Here is a 25,060-nt window from a genome sequence, read left to right as displayed (position 1 = left end):
CTGGCTGTGTAGAGGGTGATTGTGCTTCTTGGCACCGGAAAGTAAGGGGGTTCCAGGAAGGAGCGTGGTTGGTGGCGGAGATGGTGGTCGTGGGTTAGATTTCAAGGGTTTTAGGGATTCGTGGTGGAGATGGTGGTTTTGGGGAAAGAGGATGCCCCATTTTCTCATGATGACAAACGAATTCGTTCCTCATGGTGGCATTTTTGTGAATAAATCAACAACGTTTTCAACTTTATTCAACTGTGGAGCCCACAATATTGAAAAAGTTGTTGATTTATTCACGAAAATGCCCCCATGAGAAACAAATTTCGTTTCTCACCATGAGAAATAGGGAATTTCCCTTGGGGAAAGGGGCGCCGCAAAGGGAAGCTATCGGCGTGGGGGAGGGCTTCTGGCCGTCAGCGCTTGGGTAGGGAAGACGATTATGGCCGCCGTGGTGGTGATGGTGGGGAAGGTGGTTTGTGGGTGGAGGCTGGCAGTTTTTATATTTATTTTTTTTTCAAGGTTTTTTTTTTCTTTTTTATATTTTTTTTAGGAAATTTTGACAATTACCACCTTCTGTTATGTCCATTTTAGCAATTACCACCTTCTATTTTTTTTTTTTTTTGAAAATTACCACCTTCTATTTTCAAAAACATCAAAAGTTACCACCTTTTTGGCCCCCAACTACCACGTGACGTCATTTTGGGCCCATTCTTTCCCTTTCCTCCCTATTTCTCTCACATATCCCATTCCTACTTGGATTCTCATCTCCCCTTTCACTTTTTTTCCCCAAATCGCTAATAATTGTTCGTCAATTTTGATTTGGAGGAGTGAATTGAAGTGTTTTTTATTGTTTGGGGGAAAAAGAAGTGAAAGGGGGGATGAGAATCGAGTTAGGAATGAGAAATGTGAGGGAAATAGGGAGGAAAGGGAAAGAATGAGCCCAAAATGACGTCACGTGGTAGTTGAGGGGCAAGAAGGTGGTAACTTTTGATGTTTTTTAAAATAAAAGGTGGTAATTTTCAAAAAAAAAAATAGAAGGTGGTAATTGCTAAAATGGACATAACAGGAGGTGGTAATTGTCAAATTTTCCTTTTTTTTTTTTATTTTTGTAAGTTTTTTATATAAAAAATTTTCAACAAATCACATGGTGACACGTGTCACCTTAACCTATTATAACAAGTTAGTACCGATTAGGGCTTGTTTTGAACGAATACACTCCAAAGTTGAGATTATTTTAATAATAATAATCCATATTTGGGATTATTTAAAGCGAATACGTGAAAGTTAGGATTATTTTTAACAAATTTTCCTAATAAAAAGGAAACATGCATTTGGATAAGATTGCATTATCAACGAGGAGTATGATCTATATATATAGTATCTAATAAAAGCAATAGAGAATCTATACAAAAACCTTTACCTCAAAAAGTGAAGTAAGTTCAGCCAATTTGGAATGTCGGACATTAGCCGTATAACCATCTATATCATTGCGCAGCTTGGACATCATTCTAGATTTTACATCACTATCTGCTAGCAATGGTTCAATAAATTCATCTGTTGAATCAAAGATAAGATAAAATAAATTGAATTGGACAGTAATAGAGTTTACATAAACTGATTCTGGACTTCAGTCATAAACTTAAACTTTTTTTCGAGATGATCCTGTAACAGATATGGATCATTCAAAATGTATAATGAAGACATTCGAAACATTTCTAGATATTATGTAAGTTTATATTTTAAATTTATAGGATACCATCATACGAAAGTCAATCAAAAAGCTATATACCAATATTAGATTTAATTTTAAGTGCTCGTTAGATCAAGTAAAGGTTCATGACCTGCACATCCTTTTGCAAAATGTTCCATACAGGTGTCTTTGCATTTATCGAAAGCTGCAGAAAATGCTTTTCCATCATTTACACATTTGTTGAATTCCTCCTTAAACTTCTCCACTGAGTTTTTACGTAGATGTTGCAATGTGGATTTGACAGCCGGTTCAATAAGCTAATACAAAACTCAGGATAGAAAAGTAAGGGTGAATGATAAGCATGCATCACAACGAAATCCTTAATCTTGTAAACGGCAGAAAAAAAACACGAATTAATGTAATCTCAAACAATCCAATGAATTAGCAGAAAATTTTCCGTCGGTATATATGTGATTTATGACGGATTTTTCTGTTGAAAAAGGTCTTTTCCGACAAAGTCCATCGGACATTTTCCGATGAAAATTTCTTAGAATTTTATTTTTTTTAAATAAAAAATAGAAAAACATAAATATATATCTACAAAACCCTACACGTTTTCGCCTCTATTCCCTCTCTCTATCTTTTCTCTTCTCTCTCCTCTTCTCCCTATGTCTTTCTTCTTCTCTCTCCTCTCGTTTTCCTTTCTCCTCTTCTTCTTTCTCGCTCGCTCTCGTTCTTATTCTCTCGCTCTCCTCTAATTTCCCCACTTTCAACCACCTCGTATCTCCCACCACCACCGGCAACACTAACCACCGACTAGGGGTGAGCAAACCGGGTACCCAGTCAAAATTTTAGGACCCGCACTTGGAATTGGTTGGAACCGGGTCCAAAAATTCGGAACCGGAATTGGAATTGGTTTAACCGGGTCCTAAATTTTAGGAATTGGAATTGGAACCACCGGGTACCGGTTCCGGTTCCGGGTACCCACTTATGTATGTAATTGTTAAAATATAATACAAATTACAATTCTTATTTTAGTTAGTATTATTATTAGTGTTTAATACTTATAGTTATATACTTCCTCCGTTTTCTTTTAGGTGCAACACACACTTTTTCACGGTATTTAAGAAATGTTGGGTTCACATGATATAATACACTTTAAAATGGGATAAGTGGTTGTTAGGAGTGTAATTTAGTGGGCCATGTGCTTTAGATAAGGGAAATAGTATAATTTTTCCTTAAAGTAACTTTCCTTTTATAATGTGTTGCAAGTATTGTGACATTTCCTTTTTAGGGAAGTGTTGCAAGTAAAAGAAAACGGAGGAACTGAGGAAGTATGCATTAAGCTATTTGTATTCATGTTAGGTATTAATAATACTTTTTTTATTGTACAAATTAGATACATTTAACATATTTTTATTATTTAAAATTTATTTAGTTTAAAGTATATTGGGTAACCGGGTACCCAACCGGTTCCGGGTCCAAAAAGTTGAGAATTGAAATTTGTTATAACCGGATCCTTAATTTATTACCCGGAATTGGAACCACCGGGTCCAATCTCGGTTCCGGACCCGCCGGTTCCTAACCGGTTCCGGTTCCAATTCCAGGTACCCGGAATTTTTCTCACCCCTACCACCGACTTCAACAACAACAACACCACCAAAACCGGCGTCAACAACAACACCATCATCGGCATCAACATCAACAACAATTTTCGTATTTTATGCCCTTTCTCTCTCTTCTCATGCTGAAAACAAAGGTTTTTGGGTCAAATTTGACCCACTTTCATGGACGAATTTGGGCTCTTAAACCCAGTTTCAAGGTTATGTGTGGTCGAATTAAGGTATGTATTTCTCTTTTTTTTAAAAAAAAAAATTTGTATTTTATTTCATTGTTTTATCGAACTTCTTTTATACAATTTATGGCAATGATGAGTAGTTGTTGTTGGAGTTCGGGTTTTGGGGGTTGGGTTAGGATTTTAATTTTCTTTCTTTAATTTTTTTGTTAATTTTTGGTCGTGATTGTGGTATTCGCTAACCACGGTGGTGGTTTTAGGTGGGTGGTGGGGTGGTTTGCTTGAGTTGGGGGGTTCGGCCGAATTTGTTAGGGTTAGGGTTGTAGATCTAGGCTTGGGTTAGGTGGGCTAGTGTAATACCCCGTATATTATACGTATTTTATTTGAAGTATGTATTTTATAAAGTATTTAAATAGTTGTAATCATTTTAATTATAGTATTTTAAATAATATTATTATAAAAGGAAAATTTATTTAATTATTTTAATTATAAAAGTTGGGGTTTTATTTTAAGAAATTTTAATTTTAACAAGTTTTATTAGGGAAGGAATTAGGAAAATCTAAAAGAGGAAAGTTTAGGGAAGAGGGTTGGTAGAGGAGGGGTATAAATATCCCACTTATGAGGCAAATCAACTTTGCCCAGAGTGGAGAAAAACCCAAGGTAAACTTCTCTCTCTCTCCTCCTTATTTTTCTTTCTTTTTCTTTACCCCTTTCCCTTTCTTTTTTTTTTTCGGCTGCCTCCCCCCTCACCCGCTGCCAAGCGCTAGCAGCTGGTGGCTGTCGGTTTTTCCCCCCTTTTTCCCCTTTTTTTGAGCATTACTAAAAAAAAAAAACTTAGCTTTCCTATTTTAATTTAATCTATGCTTATATCTAAAGGTAATTTATGAGTTTTGGGATTTAATTTTGATGTTTGATTGTAGTAATTATGTTAATTAATTTTTAGATTTGGTTTTTAATTAAAAAGCCCCAATTTTTGAAACCCTAGGTTCATGATTTATGAATTATTGAAAGTATATGATGTATTAATGTTTAGATCTTCAATTAAAGTGTTTTAAGGCTAAATTACAGCAAGGTTTAATTACAAATAAAGTGCTGGAATTTTATGTAGAGCACTTAATATTATGTTCTTGAAAAAAATTTTAATTACCCATTAATTGGGACTTAATTATGCTGTTTTAAACATAATTTCAGCTTGCTCTAATGAATTAAGAGGGGTTTTAAAATAGTATATATTGCTAGAAATTTATTTAGAGTGGATTTTAATGCTCTATTATAATTTTCACAAAAGTTTAAAAAAAGCGGGTTTACAATAAGTTATTGAATAGCAGTGGTTATGGACTTATGACCCAATTACACGTATGAAATTTCACTCTCATATTTTCTCTCTCCTGCTTTTTTTTTTCCTTCTGTTTTTTCTCTTTCTTCTGCTCTTCTTTTTCTTTCTCCTCTTCTTTACCCCTCTTTCTAGTTTTTATCTCCTTGGTTCTTCAATTTCACTCTCGTTTTTCTATCTAATCTTGGTTTTCAACTTAATTTTGTAATTTCTTTTGTTAATTCTTCTTTTTCATCCAATTTTGAGGTATGTATGTTCATCTATATTTTTTGTATTTTTGGTTATTTTAAGATATGTTCATGTAAATTCGATTTTGATTTTAGTTTTCAAATATAATAGCGAATGTTAAGCTTTCAAAGAAGGAGACAATTGCTCCTCCTACTACTAGTTCAAACGAAAAAGTTGAAGGTATATTTTCTGAATTTTGTGACCCATTTTTTTTTGAAGGTCGGCGGACAGTACTGTGTTTTTGTAAAATATGGGTCACTTTTGTGAAAAAAGAGTCACTTTTGTGAAAAAAAGATCACTTTTGTAAAAAAGGTTCATTTTTATGAAAAAAAAACACTTTTGTTAAAAAAAAGGGTCACTTTTGTAAAAAAAAAGGTCACTTTATAAAGAAAAAAGGGTCACTTTTGTAAGAAAAAGGGTCACTTTCCGCAAATTGTTCGATGTACAATAAAATTATTGTAAACCGGGGGCATGCAAAAGTAATTGTATAATTTTAATGTGTAGGAGACTTCGAAGTAAGCAATTTTTACTAGTCATGGTGATTTTAAGATCGTATTCAAGGTACGTTCGCGTACTTAGCATAATTATGCTGATGTAGTAGCATGTTAAATGTGTTTGATTGATTATAAGTAATATCATGCTAGGTTTGGAATGAAAATTGTGATTTGGATATTATTAGTGATTGAATTGTGAAGCATAATTTATTTGTGATAAATTATTGAATGGAAAATAATAGTTTGGAATATTATTTATGAATCACATGTTTATTTATGGCATGATAGAGAGCATGTTTAATTAAACTTATTGTTTAATTATGTATTGAATACTGAAAAGGAATTTTATTATGGTTCATATAATTTGTATTGATGCTTTAAGCATGAGGAAGAAGCTATATATGTGTCTATGTTCACGAGGAATAAATAGTGTGTTGGTGCCTTTGTGCACTTAAGGTGTTTTTAACACCGAGGGATAGGATTTTTGGCGCTTTATGCGTTTAAGGTGTCTTTGACACTGATGTAGAATTAAAAAGGGTTCAACATTAAATATTATGTGGTCACTAAATATTTAAGAATTAAATTGATATGCTTGATTGATTGAATAATTATTGTTGATTGATCTATTATGTTTTGAGAGTCATCACTAACTCTAATAATATGTAAATAACGTAAAGTGAAAGAGGTTACGCACCAAAACTCTTGGAACGTATATACTAGGCCCGTACAAAACTATCTGAGAATCCGAAAATCCGATAATCCGATCCGCAACCGATCCGAGTTTTCATTTCGGATCGGATATCTGATCCGAAAAAGCGGATATCGGATGCGGATTTAGATATTAATTTTTATAATTTCGGATATCCGATATCCAAAAGATATCCGAAATATAAAGCCTAAAATAGTGAAATATATTTATAATTTTTAAATTGTTCATATAAAACTAACCCTGTATTATTAACTTATTGTAATATTCTTAATATATTTGATGATAATATTAATTGCAAAAGGACTACTATTTTTGTTAAAATATTTTTTACAACTTAGCGATAAAAAACGGTAAAATTAGTGAAATTTATAAAGTAATTATAACAATTTTACTTAATATTGGATAATGGATATCTGAAGCATCCGATCAAAAAATTTTGGATATCCAAATATCGGATATCCGAATTTTTCAAATTGGATTTGGATATCAATTTTTGAAATCCGAGTCTTCTAATATCCGATCCGAAATCACATTTCGGATCGGATATCCAATCCGTGAACAGGCCTAGTATATACCTTGAGTATGAACAATGGGGGGAGTTATGGGGTTTTATATTTAACCATAACTTCTAATGGAGTACAGGACGCTGTACATTCCTTTTTATTTATTATTATGCGCAGGAATTCCGCCACCTTTGAGTAGTTTTGTCGCTGGCACGGTTAGCCCGTGTCAGTTAATCTCAATTTATTTGGGGGAGGTATAGTGAAACCCGTTCGATGCGTAATCAACGTTAAATGAATTATTTAGTGTCTAGTTAAAGTGTCTTGTTGATTGTTGTGAATGCTTGTTAACAGGTGCATTGAGGTAAGTGTGTGATGATAGGTGAAAGCATGTTAGTGTGTTTAATTACGCTTATGTACTCAGCTTTGTTGATAGTGCGTGTTGTGTGTGTTTGGCCATGTCTTTATCTTGGCCCTATGATGACCCTTTTTTAATGGAGAATAGTGGGGGCAAGTTGAGATACACTTTTCAGGTATTGAAGCATGTTCATGATGGGGCATGAGTGAAGAGAGAATCATGCTAGCTTCCATTAAATTGCGATGTGTTTTATGCTTTGATTATTGATGATGTTTATTTTGTGGATTAACGCAAAAGTTTGATTTGGTACGGTTTTTGAACAAGGGCCTTCAATGGTTCCAAGTTGTAGTGGATTTTATTTGTTTTTGGTTTGTTGGTTTTAAACTTTACTTTCGTCAGTTTGACTTTTGAATTGATTTATTTAAATAGTTTTAATTATTAAGTCTTTAGCTGTGTATCTTTGATAGTTGCCTTAGCCGATTTCACGGTGGCGGTAATGTCTTAGATATTCCTTAAACGTATTTTAAAAGAGTAAAATGTGTGTTTAAAGGAAAGGAATTTCTAGGGTGTTACAGCTAGGTTAAGGTTTAGGATTAGGGGTGAATCTAGTTTGGTTAGGTGGGTTCTGGTGGAGGTTTTGGTGGTTGGGTAGTGGGTGGTGGTACGTGTTAGGTGGGGTGGGGTGGTGGTTGGTGATGGGGGTAAGCGATTTTATTTTTTAGAAGCACGGTGTTTTCGACGGATTTTTTTTCCCACATAATTTGGCTATTTTTAGTAGTGGTCATTACATTCCCTACGAATGAAAGACCACGAAATAAACTCAAAAGAATTGGCTAGATGAAGAATATCATGAAGAACAATATGCAAGGCACCGCTTCCTCTCTCTCGTGCAAGAATTGTGCTCATAAGATTGAAGCAATCACTCTCCACCTCCACCTCCACCCTTCTAAAGCCGATATCTGCATCAACCTGCATCCCCAACAAAATGGCTTTTGCCTCGGCAATATTAGGCTGCCATCTATGCAGCATTCCCGACGCCACTACCAACTTTGCATCCCCCTTCTCATCCCTCACAACCGCACCAACAGACGAACCTACCCCCTCCAATGAGCCAGCATCAACGTTTAGCTTAACCCTCCCTCCCCTTGGTGGTTTTCATTTTTTCCTAGAAGCCCTTCTACCTTGAACTGAAACAGCCTCCTCTCCCTGCAATTCCTTCATGAGTTTTGTGACATACTTCATCGATTTTTTTGGCATTGCAGGACTCTTTCTCAAACAACCATGCACTTATTCCTCGCTGGCCACACCACCTAACCAATAGTCACCACCCATGGTCCTTGCTAGGCAGCCTCTCCAAACACGCCAGTGCTACCTCCCCAAAGCTCTAAGCAGCGCCAGCCCTACCCCAATCGAACCCACTCTTGTCCTAAATTAATTTTGCAATAATGCATTCCTTCAAGCAATGTATTTCGGTTTCCTCCTCCACCCCACATAATGAACATAAAGGATCAATGCTGGTCCCACCCACTTATGCAAGCCCTTAGTCGTAGGTAGCGCCCCAACACAAGCCCTCCAGAAAAAAAAATTTAACTCTAGGAAGAGTATTAGCATGGTATACCTTTTTCCAAACTGAGGTTGGGCTAGAAGATGAAGCAACCACTTCTGCATCTACCGAATACTCCCCGTCTCTTTCAAGATCCCAGCAAATATTTTATCGAGGGAAACGGAAACTAACCGAAATACTCAAATTTATTTCCTTTTCGAAAGGGAGAAATAACTTATCAATGAAGGGAACATTCCATTGAGCCACCGTAAGGTGCAGCAAATCACATACTCGCATATCCTCTGAAGCATCCCCTTAGGGTGATATAATCTTCTGTGAATTAGTCCCGAGAATCCAAGGACTCGAGAATCCAAGGACTCTTCCAAACCGAAATCTATCCCATCCCTTACTCTCTAGCCCCTCGATTGATAACCCATTTGGTCCCCCATATCCCACGCCAAGTATAGCTTGGTGTAACACTAAGCTCTGAGCTCATGAAATCACCATTAGGGAAGTATCTAGCATTTAGCATCAAGGTCTGAGCTCATGAAATCGTCATTAGAGAAGTATCTAGCCTTTAACACCTTCGCCACTGAACTGTCCAGAAACTGAATAAGGCACCACGCTTGATTTCCTAAGAGTGCAGCGTTGAATAGTTTATAAACTCGAAAGCCCAAATCGCCCGCTGCCTTCGGTTCACATAGGTTCTTCCAAGCTATCCGAGGGATCTTATGCTTACCCTTTTTTTGGCCCCACTAAAAATTAGCCACCAAAGAACACAATTCATCACAAAAAGAGGAGGGTAATTTAAGCACATTCATCGCGTAGGTCGGGATAGATTGGATCACCACCTTAATCAACACCTCCCAACCCGCTTTAGATAACATTCACCCCTTCCGCCTTTGTAGCCTCTTACATAATTTCTCCTGAATCCCCTTAGTAAGGACTCTCTTTGATCTCCCAAATACTGTAGGTAACCCAAGGTACTTATCATGAATATCAACGACATTAACCACAAGAGCATCCGCTAAAACACCATTCCTATCATTCGGCACACCCCTACTAAATGAAACCGTAATCTTCCCAAGATTCACCATTTGACCGACGCTGCTTCATAGACTTCCAACACATTCTATATTATCTTTACCTCATCAGCACAAGCCCTAGAGAAGATGATACTATCGTCGACAAACAACAAATGTGAAATATATAGAAGGGTCTGTTGACACCACCTTGATACCATGTAGGCTACCTTGTTTTGTTACTCTTCGTAACAAGCCCGATAATTCCTCCACACACAAAATAAATAAATATAGGGATAGAGTATCTCCTTGTCGTATGCCCCGCTCTAGAACAAACTCCTTCGAAGGTACCCCATTTATAAGAACCGAGAAATTAACAGAAAAGACACAATGCATCACCTAATCAACCAAGGAATCCGCAAACAGTCAAATCATTACCGCTTTCAAAAATCCCCACTCAACCTGATCATAAGTTTTTGCCATATCTAACTTCAAAGCAAGACGACCACTATCGCTCATAGACTTTTTCATATGGTGGAAAAACCTCAAAAGCCACCAAAATATTATCAGTAATCAATCTACTCGGGGTGAAGGCACTCTGATTGATCGAAGTAATATCCGTCAAAAAAGTTTTCAACCGACTAGCAAGCACCTTAGGCCTTGTTTGGCATCATTATTGGTTTTCAGTTTTCTGTTTTTTTTAAAACCAAAAACAGGAAACAAGAAAAACGTGTTTCCACTTTTTTGTTGTCAGTTTTCAAAATTATCATGATTTTAATAAGTCTATATATTTTTTAATTCATTATGTGACATATATAATATACTTTTAAAAAACAAAAAACCAAAAAACAGAAAACCACAACGATGCCAAACGAACCCTTAGTAATCAACTTATACGCAACATTACAAAGACTAATCGATCTAAAATAGTCATTTAAGCTGGCTTCTATTTCTCGGATTAACACAATGAAGGTTTTATTAATAGAATAAAGGATAACATCGCCATTTATAACTCCAATCACCAAAATAGTTACAACAGGACAAACAATAAAGGACACATACCGTCATGACCCGGAGACTTTAATGGATCCAATTGTTTCAGAACAGTATAAACCTCATCCGCCGAAAAATCGGCACCAAGAATCCCATTCATCTCATCCGATACTCTCCTCTCAACTCAAACAAGCACTTCATCGATCAAAGTGAACCAAATTGGACGAGATAAAAAGATTTTTAAAATAAGTCCCTGCCACATTGCTGACAGCTTCTAAGTCATCCAATTTAACCCATCATCATCCACCAAAGTTGAAATTGAGTTCTTAACCCTGCATTGAGATGCTTTCCAGTGAAAATAGTCAAATTATGATTCCCCTCTACCAGCCAAAGAGCCCTGGAATGCTTCCACCGGTACATCTCCTAAAAATTCAGCAGCCCCAAGATATCTTTCACTACCTTCCGCCTCTCATTCACACAAGCTTCAGATCTGCTGCCCCGATTTAACACACCTTGCCACTATCTCTTCTTCTTAATCTTCTAAAAATGTGACTATACTCTCTATCGCACAACCCTAACTTAGCTCCAACCAAAGCTCCACCAAACAGCCACCCTTGCTCCACAACACCTTTACATATCTCTCTTTCAGTCCATATGAGCTCAAAACAAATTAAAATACCCTCTTCCCCTTCGCATTTGATATACTATCATCCCCGGCCCAAACACAAGTTTGATAGGCGCGTGGTCCGACCACTCCCTCTCTAAATGAACAACCTTTGCGTTAGGAAAAATTTCCGACCATTCTTGTAAAATGAGTGCTCTATCCAACGTGCATTGCACATTATCATGCCCTACTTGGCCATTATCGAAGGTGAATTCATATCCTGTAAAAGGGATAGTTAGCAAGCTACATAAATCCACTGCCTTTCTAAAATGTTGTATTTTCCACAAGGCCCTATCACGACCTCCTTTCTTTTCCGAGTCTGCTAAAATCTCATTAAAATCACCAATATAAACCCATTCGCTAATACTCCTGGCATAGAGATCATTTAATAATTTCCACAATAAATGGCGATTATGAACCTCCGGTCACTCATAATAACCAGTGAGACGCCACACCCTCGGACCAAGACCTTTCTTAATCAAAACATCAATATGATGGAGATACATCGAATTCAACTCCACTTCAATACCACTTAACCAAAGCAAAGCAGCACCACCAGAACGACCCCTACGATCAATAGCCAAACCATCATAGCCATCAAGCTTCGACCGCACTTTCATCATTTCACCACTACTCAGTTTCGTCCCCGTAAGAAAAAGTAGAGGCGGGGCCTCTCTCCGTACTAAGTTCCGGAGATTATTAACTATAGAGGTATTACCCAACCCTCTATAGTTAGCACTTAAAATACTCATTGAGCTTGGCAGGGCAGCTTAACAACAGCCTCCACCTCCTACATCCAGAAAAAGAATTTTTCAAAGAAACATTCTTACTCCTTTCCGCATTCAAATCACCATCCTCTCTACCCCTATTCCCCATATTTAACTCACTGTCAACATACATCCATAGAGATGCCTTCACCACCCCCTTCCACTCTCGGTATTCTCTTCCACTTACGTTCATCACCATTTATGTTTAGGGTAAAAATACCCCAAGTACGTGGTCCAATCCCATAGTGACACGTGGCCCAGTAAGAAGGTGACACGTGGCCCTATGAGAATGTGACATGTGTCCACCTGACAGGGTGACCCCTGTTAGCCACTTCCAAATACCCTAATGCAACAATCAGAAAGAGAAAAAGGCCATGATGACCTCAGGCCCAAATCCCGAGAAATCCTTGAAAGCCGTAAAACGGCACCCCCCACGACACGTGGCGATCTCTGATTGCGCAGCCAATCATGTCACGAGGTTTTAGGGCATAAACCCTAGGGGGCACATGTTTCCACCCCTATATATACCCCAATCATTTATGATGGGAGGGGTGGATGGTGACATAACATAAATACAGAGCATTAAAAAGCTCCAACTTCTCTCTACTTTCTCTCTCTAGCTTTTCCGATTTCCGATCACTAACTTGATCGTTAGAGGCGAATATTCCGATCAATGGAATATTCATTGTTTTGCAGGCGTTAAAGTCTCATTGCCAGAAGAACGTGACCAGTATCCGAGGAGTTCACAAAAAACCCTGAAACAATTTCCACCCTTACTAATCCCACCAACACCAACCTGGGAGGATAATAGCAACCTCTTACCCTCCCCATTATTACTAGCATCAAGAAATAAGCCTCTAGAGAGTCACTCCCATTTTCCGAACTGATCCCTTTCCCCACCCTCATAACAACAACAGCCCCTTCATCCCCCCTCAAATTCTTTGTCACACGCTTACCACCCTTATCCTTCCCAGCCTCACAGACACGAGAGTAAAATTAAGAGAAAAAATCGGCTCTCCTACCTGTTTGAGACCTCACTTCGCACACACAATACCCTCACTCCTTCATCTCGCTGCACAACATTTATGTCAAGAGTCAAAGAGTGAGTCCCTATCACACCCTCACCCAAAAGCTTAGGAGCACTCTCGTTTAAAGTTTTAGCATCTAAATGAAGGTCCTTAAACCTCTTAACCTCTTTAGTAACAAAGAGTTGTTTTGTCAAAGCCGCCGCCTCAAGCTCCTCCAACTCCTTCATTCTACCCTTTCTCGGAGAAGCCCTCAACCATCTTTCCTACCCCAGTTTTTTCTTCTTGCTTTCCTCAGAAACCATCACACAATCTCTCTTCGCGTGTCCAATTCTACTAGACACAAAACAGAAAAACGACAACCTCTCATATGCAAATTCGACAATAACCTCTCCCCCACCCTTGTCACGAATTTTCTGACATCTACGTAGAGGTTTATTCACATTAATCGTTACTTTTACCCTTCTAAATTGATCCAATCCTAATAAGTCTTCTTCAATCTCCATTAAATCACCTAGGTTCGAAGCAATTTCTGACACATTTGCGTCTGGTCTCCAATTGAAAGGGAGGTATTTAATACGTACCCAGAAAGGCGAGTGGCATAAAGCAACACGTGCCGGTTGTTTGTCCCCTTCCACCTCCTTAAAAACAAGCAATATATTATCAAAGCACCACAACCTTCCCGATAAAATTTTCTCCTTGTCTCGCCAATGGAATAATTGAAATTCACAAATTAGGGCCAAGAACCCTTATAACAATCTTATTCGATAACGCCTATACTTTCATCATGGTGGCATTGAAAGCATCAACGTTGTAATGTCTGTCAATCATAACTATACCAATCAATAAAAGATTAAATTTATCTTCCACTGGTGGAGCATCACTCACTCCTAGGTCAACGACATTGTTTTCCTAATCCTCAATATTAAGGTTAGCATAACTAGAAACCAATCCATCCGCCATACTCCTGATCGGAGAGATCAAGAATTGTATCACAACCATCGAACTCGGCAGAAACACCCTAGACTAGCAGAGAGCAAAACCCTTTCTTTCGAGGGAGCCTTCCTTGGTTTTTAAAATTATCTTGAATGGAGTTTTACATAAAACTATAAAAAGAGAAAGATATCATCAAATACTGTATAAAATTAAGTACTAAATATAACGGTTATTTCATTATAGAGAAATTCCGATCCGCTAAGTGTAAATTGTGTACCTTGTACTTTTAAGACTTAATGATATATGCAATGCCTTATAATTTCACTTAAAAAAACAATTGACAATAAACAAATAAATAAATAAATAAATATTGTGAGAACCAATCTAATAAAACCCAAATTTTATGAAAAACTACCTAATAAAAAAATTGTTGTAAATTTTACCTATTAAAGATAAAATGTTATAAAAATAATACCTATGGTTCGATTTCCACTGTTGACCAGATTAATTTCTGACGTTGACTCACCTCAAAATACCACTGAACTATGATACCATAACTCGAAATTACCCCCACTAACACAAAATATCCCTAAACCACCTCGTAACGGTCTTACCACCTTAATTAGACCAACCCTCGCACTTAATGTGTGTAGATGTAATTGTACCATTTCCAAATGTAGTACTTCAAAAAGATTTTCATCTCTTAGGGCCTGTTCTTATTGACTGAACTCAGTTGAACTGAATGGAACTGAACTGAACTGAATAGAACTGAACTAAACTGAACTGTACTGAATATTTTATAAGAGAAGAAAATTAAGAGCTGAACTGAACTGAACTGAACTGAATTTCAACGTATGAGAACATGCCCTTATTTATTTATTTATATTTTCTAAAAAATTACTTTATTCTAATTTCTTCTCTCCCGTCACGTTATAGATTTATGATGTGTGATTTGTGTATCTTGTACATTCGAGATACATGCAATGCCTTATAATTACACTAAAACTTTTTGAATTTTTTTTCTTAAGTTTACTAAAAATGTATACGTGTGCCTTATAGATATGTGAGTAATTTAATAAGCCATATACCATGTGGTTGTGTGCAGTGTGCTCATCTAAGTTCTCATTTTATGTTACTACGAACGACGCCACTAAAAAAAAAAACAATAAGAAAGATTCTCGAACTAACAATTGTAACAAAGATAGATGGTTTTACTATACTTTTAGCAGATCCTGTTCTAATTTTTTCTTTATCTTGGTTCGGACCTCCTCATCATAATATGCAACCTCTGAGTTATACCTGAAAAAGGAAAATTCATATACTGATATAATTTATAGAATCTCCAATCTAAGGGGGTATCAAATTAGTAAATGTAAGGGAATGGAAACAAATTAGGAGGGGAAAGGGTAATATATAGTGTTACCCTTACTACTTGTTTGGTATTACTAAGGAAATGTAAACAATGATAACCAATCCCTTTCTTCTTGGTGATTGGGGAAAATTTAAAGGGAAAATACAAAATAATCAGCAATTATAGCAATACTTACTATCAATTTCAGCAAAAAATCGAAATTATGGAAATTAAATAACAATCTGTATTTCGAGATATAAAATCATAATACAAACAATCAGAATGAAAAATATACAAATTCAACACATAATCAAAATCTAGGGTTTTTTTCGACAAAAAATTGAGAGATAATAAACCTGAGATTGTGGATTCTTGGTGATTTGAAATAGATAATTGAAAAAAAAGTGAGCGAAATTTGGAGAATTGCTGTTTTCTTCAAAGAATTATCAGGAAAATTGTTGAAAAAATTTGGGAATTCTGATTGAAAAATGTCGAAGGAGAGGGGAGAGGAGAGAGGAAAGAGAAGAGTTTGGTTTTTTGTGTTAAAGCCAAGTAACGTTAATTGTTTCCCCAAGATTTACCCAGGAAACAAACGGGTGGAAACGGTTACCACAAGGTAACGGGTTTTGTTTCTTTACTCGTGAACCAAACGCATTGTAAGGGTAACGGAAAGCTGATTCCGTTTCCAGCTCTTTAAAATACTCAAACCAAACACCCCCTAAATTGTCATCATGCTACATAAGATTTCAAACTAATTTTCATTATAACTAATTTGTGTTCCAATAATTAGCTACATGCTAGTTATTCGAATGAGCTAATATAATACTTTCCAAAAAAAAAAACAAAAAAAAAAAAAAAAAGAACGAGCCAAAAGAGTGATATATCATTAGCAATTTTCGCAATTTTTTCTCAAGTAGTTTTTTTGTCAGTCTAATTAATCCCACATTTTAGCTCCGGTAGACAAGTTAGTACATATAGACTTTTGAAAATTACAAGTAGTTTGCCCCTAACTTCAACTATTGAAGATGCTCTCACTAATTATGTTTATATAGTTATATGTAAAGAATTTGTATGCATGTATGTCTCATCTCCCTTGTTTCAATTCTTTTGTCTTGTTAGCTTAGAATGAATAAAATACAATTAAACCTACTAGATTTACGTACATGATTACATTGCTTATTTTAAATATAAACCACAAAATTAAATAAAGTCAAAGGTACTTCATATAAAGAGTGAACTCCCTCTTTCCTAAGGGTCAAACTTTATAATCTTTTATCATAAAATACTCTTAATCAACAAGAAATAAGATAGTCTTGTGAGATCTTGTTGGATTCATTTTATTGTATATTTTTATTAATATCTATTTTTTATAATTTTTGCAAGTATGAAAATGGAAATAAAACTATAATAATATGCATCTTGAAGATTATGAAAGTAACTAGGACGCTTCCCGGTCCCCCTTGTTATTATATGAACCTCTTTTTAGAAGATTGTATTAGAATTTTTAATGTTGGTTTATGCTAATTAAGTAACTTAAAAAAAAAAAAAAGATTTTTTGTGAAAAACTACCTTTTATGTACAACTTTTTGTGAAAAATTACCTTTTAAAAAAATTGTTGTAAATGACTACCTGTTTTAAAAAAAATGTTGTAAAGGACTACCACTTGCCGGAATATGGCCGTTGACTCCCTTTTCCGGCGTTGACCACCCATGTGCCGGTCACATGACCTTTAATTTTTTTTTGTTTCTATGCATGCACCACCAGCAGTACCGCCATCTTCACCACCGCCCCACCATCACAATACCTCAACCCACCTCAAAACTCCATTCAACCGCCCTCCGCATCCCAAAACCGACCCCACCCCACTTGAAACCGCCTCCACCCTGTCGAATCTAACACAAGCCCTCAATTGCTCCGCAATTCCGCGGCCCTCTAACAACAACATCAATAACTTCCTCAATTGAGGAAAGGAAGGGAAGGGCGATCTGGTTGAAGGAGGGTGGGCGGGATTTCGAGGGTTTTTGATGCGTGGGTAGGATGAAATTTGACCGAAAATTGATAATTTGTTTGAGGGGTTGGTCGGAAATCAAGAATCGAGGGAAAGGGAAAGGAATTTGAGGTGTTCGGGGGAATGATGAGCAGTAAATTGAAGGGGGTTGGAATGAAAGGAAAAGGCTGCTGGATTTAATGGAAGTGGGGGTAGGGAGGGGAGTGGCCGGAAATGGATAATTTGTTTGAGGCTAGGGCTGCAAGAAGGGGTAAGGAGGGCTAGGAAAAAGGAGCGCTGTAGGGGGTGGGGGGTGGTCGGAAATTGGAAAAGGGAGGCGGAGGGGCAACAAGCGCGATAGTCTGGCGGCAGTCGGAAGTGTGTAGGGGTGGTCGGAAACTAGACAAGGGAGGGGGAGGTGACGGGGAGGGGTAGGGGTGCTCAAAAACTTGAAAAGGGAGGAGGAGGAGGTGGTGAGGGTGGTCGAAAACGAGAAAAGGCTGTCGCATGGTCTGGTCAACGCCAGAAAAGTGAGTCAACGATCAGATTCCGGCAAGTGGTAGTCCCTTACAACATTTTTTTAAAAAGAGGTAGTCATTTACAACATTTTTTAAAAAAAGAGGTAGTCATTTACAACAATTTTTTTAAAAGGTAATTTTTCACAAAAAGTTGTATATAAAAGGTAGTTTTCACAAAAAATCCAAAAAATTAAAAAAAAAAAAATAATAAAAAAAACAAAAAAAAAAAAAGGTGTACAAAACCAAAATAATATTCAGAGCAAGGAAGTATAATTTTTGAGGGAAATATAGACACTAACTCGCATAAACAATGAACGATGATTGAATTGAGCTTTTCTCCAAATTTAGAGGCAAGGCCAGATTGTGAGGCTACTTTGAGTTCAAGCCAATCCTGAAAAAATGGTAACAGAAAGGCCAACGAAATTTAAGCAGAGTAGTACACCAACAAGAAAATCGAAAGTGGGGACGTTGAGTATTTGTGTTTGGGTTTTTATACCTGATTTTGGGTAAACTTCCTATATTTTTCATCAGCAATTTCTTGACACCGAATATTAGACACCATGACCTGAAATTTTAAATTATTTGTACAATAACAATTACATTAATAAGTTCAACAAAAAGAATCAAATCTCGTTCACATTACTAGTTTAATTTGTTTAGCATTCATGATTACTTTGACTGCAGGAAGATTAAGGTCCTTGTTCTCCTTAATAGTTTTCCAAATATGTTGCATACTGAGAGGAAGAGATGAAGCTGGTACAACTTTATCACGGTCTTCGACAAATCCTCCGGGAGCTATTGAGTGTTTGATTTGTTGCCTCAAACTATCAACCTTGATATGCCCATTATTTACATGAACTCAATTAGACAGCTTTAATTAATAATTTTAATTAAGAAAATCAAAATACTGTACTCAACCAATAAATAATGCCACACCTTTTCTTTGAATTTCTTTGTTTCATGTTCATAGTGAGAAAGAGCAACGACTTTAATCTACAAGCAAGTCAAAGTTAATGTGTGAACAATGATACAAAAAGTCAATTTATAACACTTGATAAAAAAAAAATTAAAAAAGAAGAGTTGTATAAGTATCAAAGAAGAGTTGTATAATTATCTTTTAGGAAAAATTAGAAATAATAATCCCAACTTTCATCAATTTTGCTATAATAATCCCAACTTTGGATTATTCTAGAATAATCCGAACTTTAAGGGTTATTCTTTTTCTACAATCCCTAACCGGTCAACAAAAGTCAATGACCTACTATATCAGGTCATTTGACACATGTCAAGTCCTAATTGGTCCAAATATTAAAAAAAATAACAAAAAAAAAAAAAAAACCCAGCCAACCTCCCCTCCCCCATCGTCCCACCCTAACCTCCACCACCACTACCAGTACGCCGCCCTTCCCTCGCCGGAATGGCGCGTCTCCTCACCCCTTGCGTCGCCGTGTTCCCCCCTCCCCGAAACCCCTCCTATTCGCCCACGCAACCATCAAATTGAAACCCCATAATCAGTAGTATTCTGGGAAAGAACAATGCTCACTAAACCATCCAAAACGCTCAATTTCTGAGCTGAAGCCTCTAATTTCTCTGACCCATTAATCACATTTGAAGAATAAGGTTATGGGTTTTATCTCTCATTGCGATATTTGGCAAATTCTATAGGAAATCGTTCAAATTTCAAGAGTTCATCTCTAGTGGCTAAACAATCTTCTAGGGTTGGTCTTAGACTCTTAGGTGAGATGGGTATGGTTCAATTGCAGCCACTAAACCCACAATCTATCGCAGCCACTAAACCCCAAAATTGCAGCACTAAACCCACAATCATAGCCACGAATCTTCAAAATTACAGCCACCAGCCACGAAAACGGAGGTTTCAAGGGGGATTTAGGTGTTTTCGAGAGTAGGAAAGGGGTTTTAAGGGAGGTTCACGACCGACCGACGTATAGGTGGCCGGATTTCGTGGCTACCTGGGGTCCAGGGGCGGATCTATTAAGGTGCACAGTGAGTCACGTGACTCACCAGCACCAAAAAAAAAAAAAAAAAAAAAAAAAAACTTAAGAGACCGCCTATTACAGATAGGCGGTCTCTTTGCTGCTTCTATTTGAGATTAGCCCACTGTCAGTTTTTTAAAATATCAAAGAAACCTCCTATTAAAATATCAGATAGGAGGTCTCTTTGTTGCTGCTATTGCCATCACGTCATTAGAGACCTGTTATCTATATAACAGGTCTCTTTTTGTCAGAATAATTTTTGGCGGTGCTTTCATATTTCATTAAAGAGACCTGTTATATAAAATAACCGGTCTCTTAAGTTATCTAACTTTTTTTTTATATAATTCTTGTTTTTAAGTGAAAAATTATAAAGTTAGTTTAATGTAATAGTTTTATAGTATGTATTTTTAGATCCTATTTTTGGATTGACATTATTTTGGTGAAATATAATTTTTTTTTTATATAATTTTTGGATTGAAACAAGTGATCAAGTATTGATGGTGACTTAGAAGTTCGAAAATCCTGGATCCGCCACTGCTGGGGTCAATGAAATTGGTGATAGTGGCGCGAGGATTTTTAGGGGAAAACCAGCACAACTGGACGGCAGTGGGAGGGGTAAAAGTGGGCGGCGGTGTTCATGCGAGGGTAGGGGAAATGGGTGGAGTTGAGGTGGCTGCCGCGTTGAGGGGTGGCAGATTATTGGCATCAACTTCGTCAAGAGTTTTGCTGGGATCACTTGTTTTTTTTTTATTATCTTGTTTGTTTTTTATTTTATTATTTTATTTTTAATCTTTTTTAACCAATTAACATGTGACACGTGTCACTTTTAAAATGAATTTAAAAAATTAACCTATTCAACTGGTCACCGGTTTTTAGGATTGAAGAAAAAGAGGCACCCCCAAAGTTTGGATTAATCTAGAATAATTCAAAGTTGGGATTATTCTAACAAAATTCATCAAAGTTGGGATTATTATTTCTAATTTTTCCTATCTTTTAAATGTACTTTTGTTTTTTTTTTTTGACAAAAATTTAAATGTACTTAAAATACAGTCACATGAAGATAAAATATTGAAAGGTTAAATATAGCTAAACACTAGTAGAAAATAGTAAATGGGAAGCCCCAAATGGCAAGCGGTTTTAAAATTCCGCTTCCCAAAGTATAAATGGCAAGCGGTTTGGGGTGAACCGCTTGCCAAATTGTAAATAGCAAGCGGTTTTGGGTGAACCGCTTGCCAAATTGTAAATGGCAAGCGGTTTGAACTGTGAACCGCTTGCCATTTGTTAAAAAAACCCTAAAAGATTAAAGGCCCATCTATTCTCTTTACTTTCCTTAGCCCCTCAATGCTCACGCTCTCTCTCCTCCCCTTCCCTCCCACGATTCTCTCTCTCCTCCTCTATCTCACGCCTTCCATTCTCTTTCCCCTCCCCTCAAATCCTCTATCTCACACCCTTCATTCGATCTCTCTCTCCTCCCTTTTCCCCTCATTTTTCCCGTCGTCCTCTTTCCTTTCTCCATCTCCTTCTCTTTCTTTTGTCATCTCCTTCTCTTTCATCTCTCATCTCCTTCTCTTTCGTCCTCCCTCACGAACTCAAGGTGCGGTGGTGGTGCGTACCCTTGAAGGACGACGACAACGAGTACCCTTGAAGTCCGGTGGTGGTGCGTGTGGGTTTTCGAGTTTTTTAGGTTAAATTTTGACCATAAAAACTCTAGATCTAGAGTTTTCATGGTCGAATTTGACCCATAAAACCCAAATTTCAAGCCAATTTCGAGGTTTTGGTGGAATTCATGGTATGTTCCGTTTTTTTATTTTTAAATTATTTTATAAAGTTTTTTTTTTAATTTTATGGTGATGTGTGGTTGAATTAGTTTGTTTCAGGCCGATTTGGTTTTGGTGGGGGTTTTGGTGGGAGTCGTGGTGGGCGAAGTGGCTGGGATCTGGTGGATGGTGGTGGTGTTGCTGCTGGTGCGTGGTCTGGTTGTGGTGCATGTGGACGCTGCTGGTTGTGGTGCGCGTGGACGCTGCTGATGGTGGTGCTGCTCTTCGTATTTTTTTTAGATAACTTGTATTGTATTAATTTAATTACTTGTATAAATTTTTGTAATTTTTTTTTATATGAAAATGTAATACTTACATCAATTAATTAATAAAAATACTATTGTTCTTATATATATTTTGTTTGGGTATCAATTTCAGTGAAAAAAACAAAAAAAAAAACAAAAATTTTATTTTTTTTATAGCTCTAATGGGCAGCGATTTGGCGCCAAAACCGCTGCCCATTCTCTTCAAATGGCAAGCGGTTCAGAACCGCTTGCCATTTAAATGGACAATGGCAAGCCCCCCAACAGCGAGCGCCAAATATTTGTGGATGCTCATTATATTCCTATATTCTCTAGAATGTTCTAGATCTAGGGTTTAGTGTTTTCTAAAAAAACCCTAACTATTGTAACCTTATATACATATTATTCCTCACTCAATGGAATGATTGTTTGATCTATTCTCTCCTCAATTTCTCTCTCATTCTCTTTATCTCACGACACATTATCAGCACCAACCTTAGCCGACTGAGCGGATTCACGTCGTTAATGATCATGATTGTTCCATACTACAATTTAAATTAGATCGCAACATAAGGTACGCTTTCAGTTTCACTAATTTTGTGTGATTAATTGATAAAACTTGGTTATCTATAATTATCAGCATGCATAAATTGTTTCAGATTCTTTTGGCTTTATATATTATTAATTGGTTTTGTTTAGGAAAACAGACACACACACACTGTGTGTGTGTATATATATATAATTGACTATGCATCTTACTTTCATTGATTGTTAATCTATAATCATGGACACTAGTTGTTTGTATAAATTGCATTAAATTTTTATTTATTTTTTTTTTAAAAAAGTATTTTTTATGCCCATATTATAAAAATTTTCCATATAAAGATTAATATAATTGAGCAAGAGTTACGAGTACAAGTTTATAGGAATAATTTTATTATGTTTGATACATGCATTGCTAAAAGAAATCATGGCTGAAAAGGAGCAAGGGATTTAAAGATTGTTGGACTATTTTTATTACCCATATGTAAGGATTAGGGGGAAATAGTGTTTATTCCAGTGTTTTTATGTAATCCTTACACATGAATAATTAAATATGTTGATGGTCAGTTTGGTACATACACTAGCCTAAATATCAATGATTTATTATTTAATACAGGTGGCCATATGATAATCAAATATTTAGAATGATAATCAAATATTTAGAATAATACCATCCTGAAGATGGATATGAATAAATGCCATTACCTATATACTAGCTATAAATGTACATATTAAGTTGATGTCCTAGATAAGATCAATTGCTATTAAACTAACACCCCTGAAGTGTGGTAATCCAAAGTGTTACAACGATAAGAATCCTTGGAAGAGGAAATGAGCACTAATTGACAATGACATATTTGAGAAAGTGACACATTTTAATGGATCTTCTGAAGAGATCATTTCTAATACATTAAAAATGTGATATGATTATATAAAGTACTCTAGAAGAGTATAAAATATTATCCAACAAGATTAGCATAAGATTACAATCAATGCTCCACTAGAGTATGAGTATTAGTTAATTGTCTTGCCAATTATAGAAAGAAACACATTGGTGTACTTATATCTCATCATATTAATGGCCATGCATAAAGTATCTCTAATAAGGTGATCACCAATATTATAAAACTGACCATAATTGATATATATATATACTAAAGGGAAAGTGATTGGATATGATATTAATAATTAGGCCATCCGGGGTTCAATATACCCGTTATGAAAAACCTGAAGTTTCATTTTGATAATGTGCTGACACTCTCTCAATGTTAGATATATGAAATGAATTGAATGGCAAAACGTAATATTGAAATTGAGTTATATTTGGATTAAGATTCATAATAATTTGTATTGATGAAAATTTCAAGAGTTATTTCTTATTTAAAGAGTAATGATATGGTGACCAGAAGTTCACCAAAATAACATATATATTATTGTCAACTATCAAGTGATCAGAAGCTCACCAAATACACTATTTAAGTCTTAATGATCCAGAAGATCACCACCTAGTAGAATTACAAGCAAGTGATTTATGCTTGTATAACAATTCTTTTGATTAGAGCTATTATATGTCAGCACATAAGAAATAGGAAAAGAAGTAAATTCAACTGCACAACATATATCTCCCCATTGATGTTGAATTATTGATCTTCTAAAGAGAACAAATTGTGAAAGATTTAATATTAAATACATATGCTTTATGCAGTGTATAATAATTTAAAATTTCTCTCTAGAAGAGATAAAAGCTTGTTTAATATAATTCTTCTGAGAGATAATTTTGTTGATTATGATCCTCCCATGAAATGAATTTTATTACAAATTTGTATACGAAGTTGGTGAAAAATTATGACGCCCCTATATATGAGATATTTTACCAACTTAGGGGGAGAATTGGAGCTGAGTAAGGTGGCAAAAATGAATTAAACTGATGATCCCTATTATATAAAATGGTAATTTAAAATGTTTTCTAGCCAACTTTCGTCCATATGTTATCAAGATATGTTGCACATTGAGATAAAGCTTGCCAATTGTATATACTTGAATCACTATACCTGAAGTGTAGATTGTATAATCGGTTCTAAAATAAAGATGTGATATATGGCAAGATAGTGCAGTTCACTTTTAATAGTGTAATAGTATAATAATACCAGGTGTATGAAGTACCCTTGAAGTTGTGTAGCTATCTGAATTATTACAACACATGATCTATGATATAAGAAAAAATTATGTTGGTACCAATGAAAAATGTATTGAGATATCGTTGTCAAAATAGCATGCAAATTAAAATTTTCCGATGGCTTTTGTTAAAATTTCCGATGGCTTTTGTTAAAAAAATTAAAGCCGTTGGAAATGATAAAACATAAGAAACAAAAAAAAACCCCTAAGGCTACTCTCCTCTTTAACAGATAGCCGCCCCCTCCCTTTTAACTCTCATTTACCTTTCTCTCTCCTCTCTTTTCCACTCACTCTCCTTTTTTCCCCCCTTCTCATTCTGCTCCCATTCATCTTTTTCACACTTCTTTTCTTTTCTCTATCCTCTTCTTTTCAATTATGTTCTTAATTTTCT

General features: G+C 36.1%; 1 protein-coding gene across 1 annotated transcript in view; it reads right to left on the bottom strand.

Annotated features, from left to right (window-relative positions):
• Positions 1 to 25,060, bottom strand: part of LOC145606756 (protein ROOT HAIR DEFECTIVE 3-like) — a 50,052-nt gene that overhangs the window by 6,927 nt on the left and 18,065 nt on the right. The window contains exons 10-16 of the mRNA XM_081662580.1: positions 18,835 to 18,891; positions 18,572 to 18,730; positions 18,395 to 18,463; positions 18,198 to 18,289; positions 15,263 to 15,341; positions 1,827 to 1,992; positions 1,406 to 1,539 (exon numbers count right to left, since the gene is read on the bottom strand). Coding sequence (XP_081518706.1) covers positions 1,406 to 1,539; positions 1,827 to 1,992; positions 15,263 to 15,341; positions 18,198 to 18,289; positions 18,395 to 18,463; positions 18,572 to 18,730; positions 18,835 to 18,891 — 756 coding nt within the window. The remainder of the gene's footprint in view (positions 1 to 1,405; positions 1,540 to 1,826; positions 1,993 to 15,262; positions 15,342 to 18,197; positions 18,290 to 18,394; positions 18,464 to 18,571; positions 18,731 to 18,834; positions 18,892 to 25,060) is intronic.

The sequence above is a fragment of the Chenopodium album genome, chromosome 23, assembly GCF_948465745.1.
Source record: "Chenopodium album chromosome 23, dcCheAlbu1.1, whole genome shotgun sequence".
NCBI lineage: Eukaryota > Viridiplantae > Streptophyta > Magnoliopsida > Caryophyllales > Amaranthaceae > Chenopodium > Chenopodium album.
Note: the sequence above shows the minus strand (reverse complement) of the source record. Positions and strands in the feature narration are given on the sequence as shown.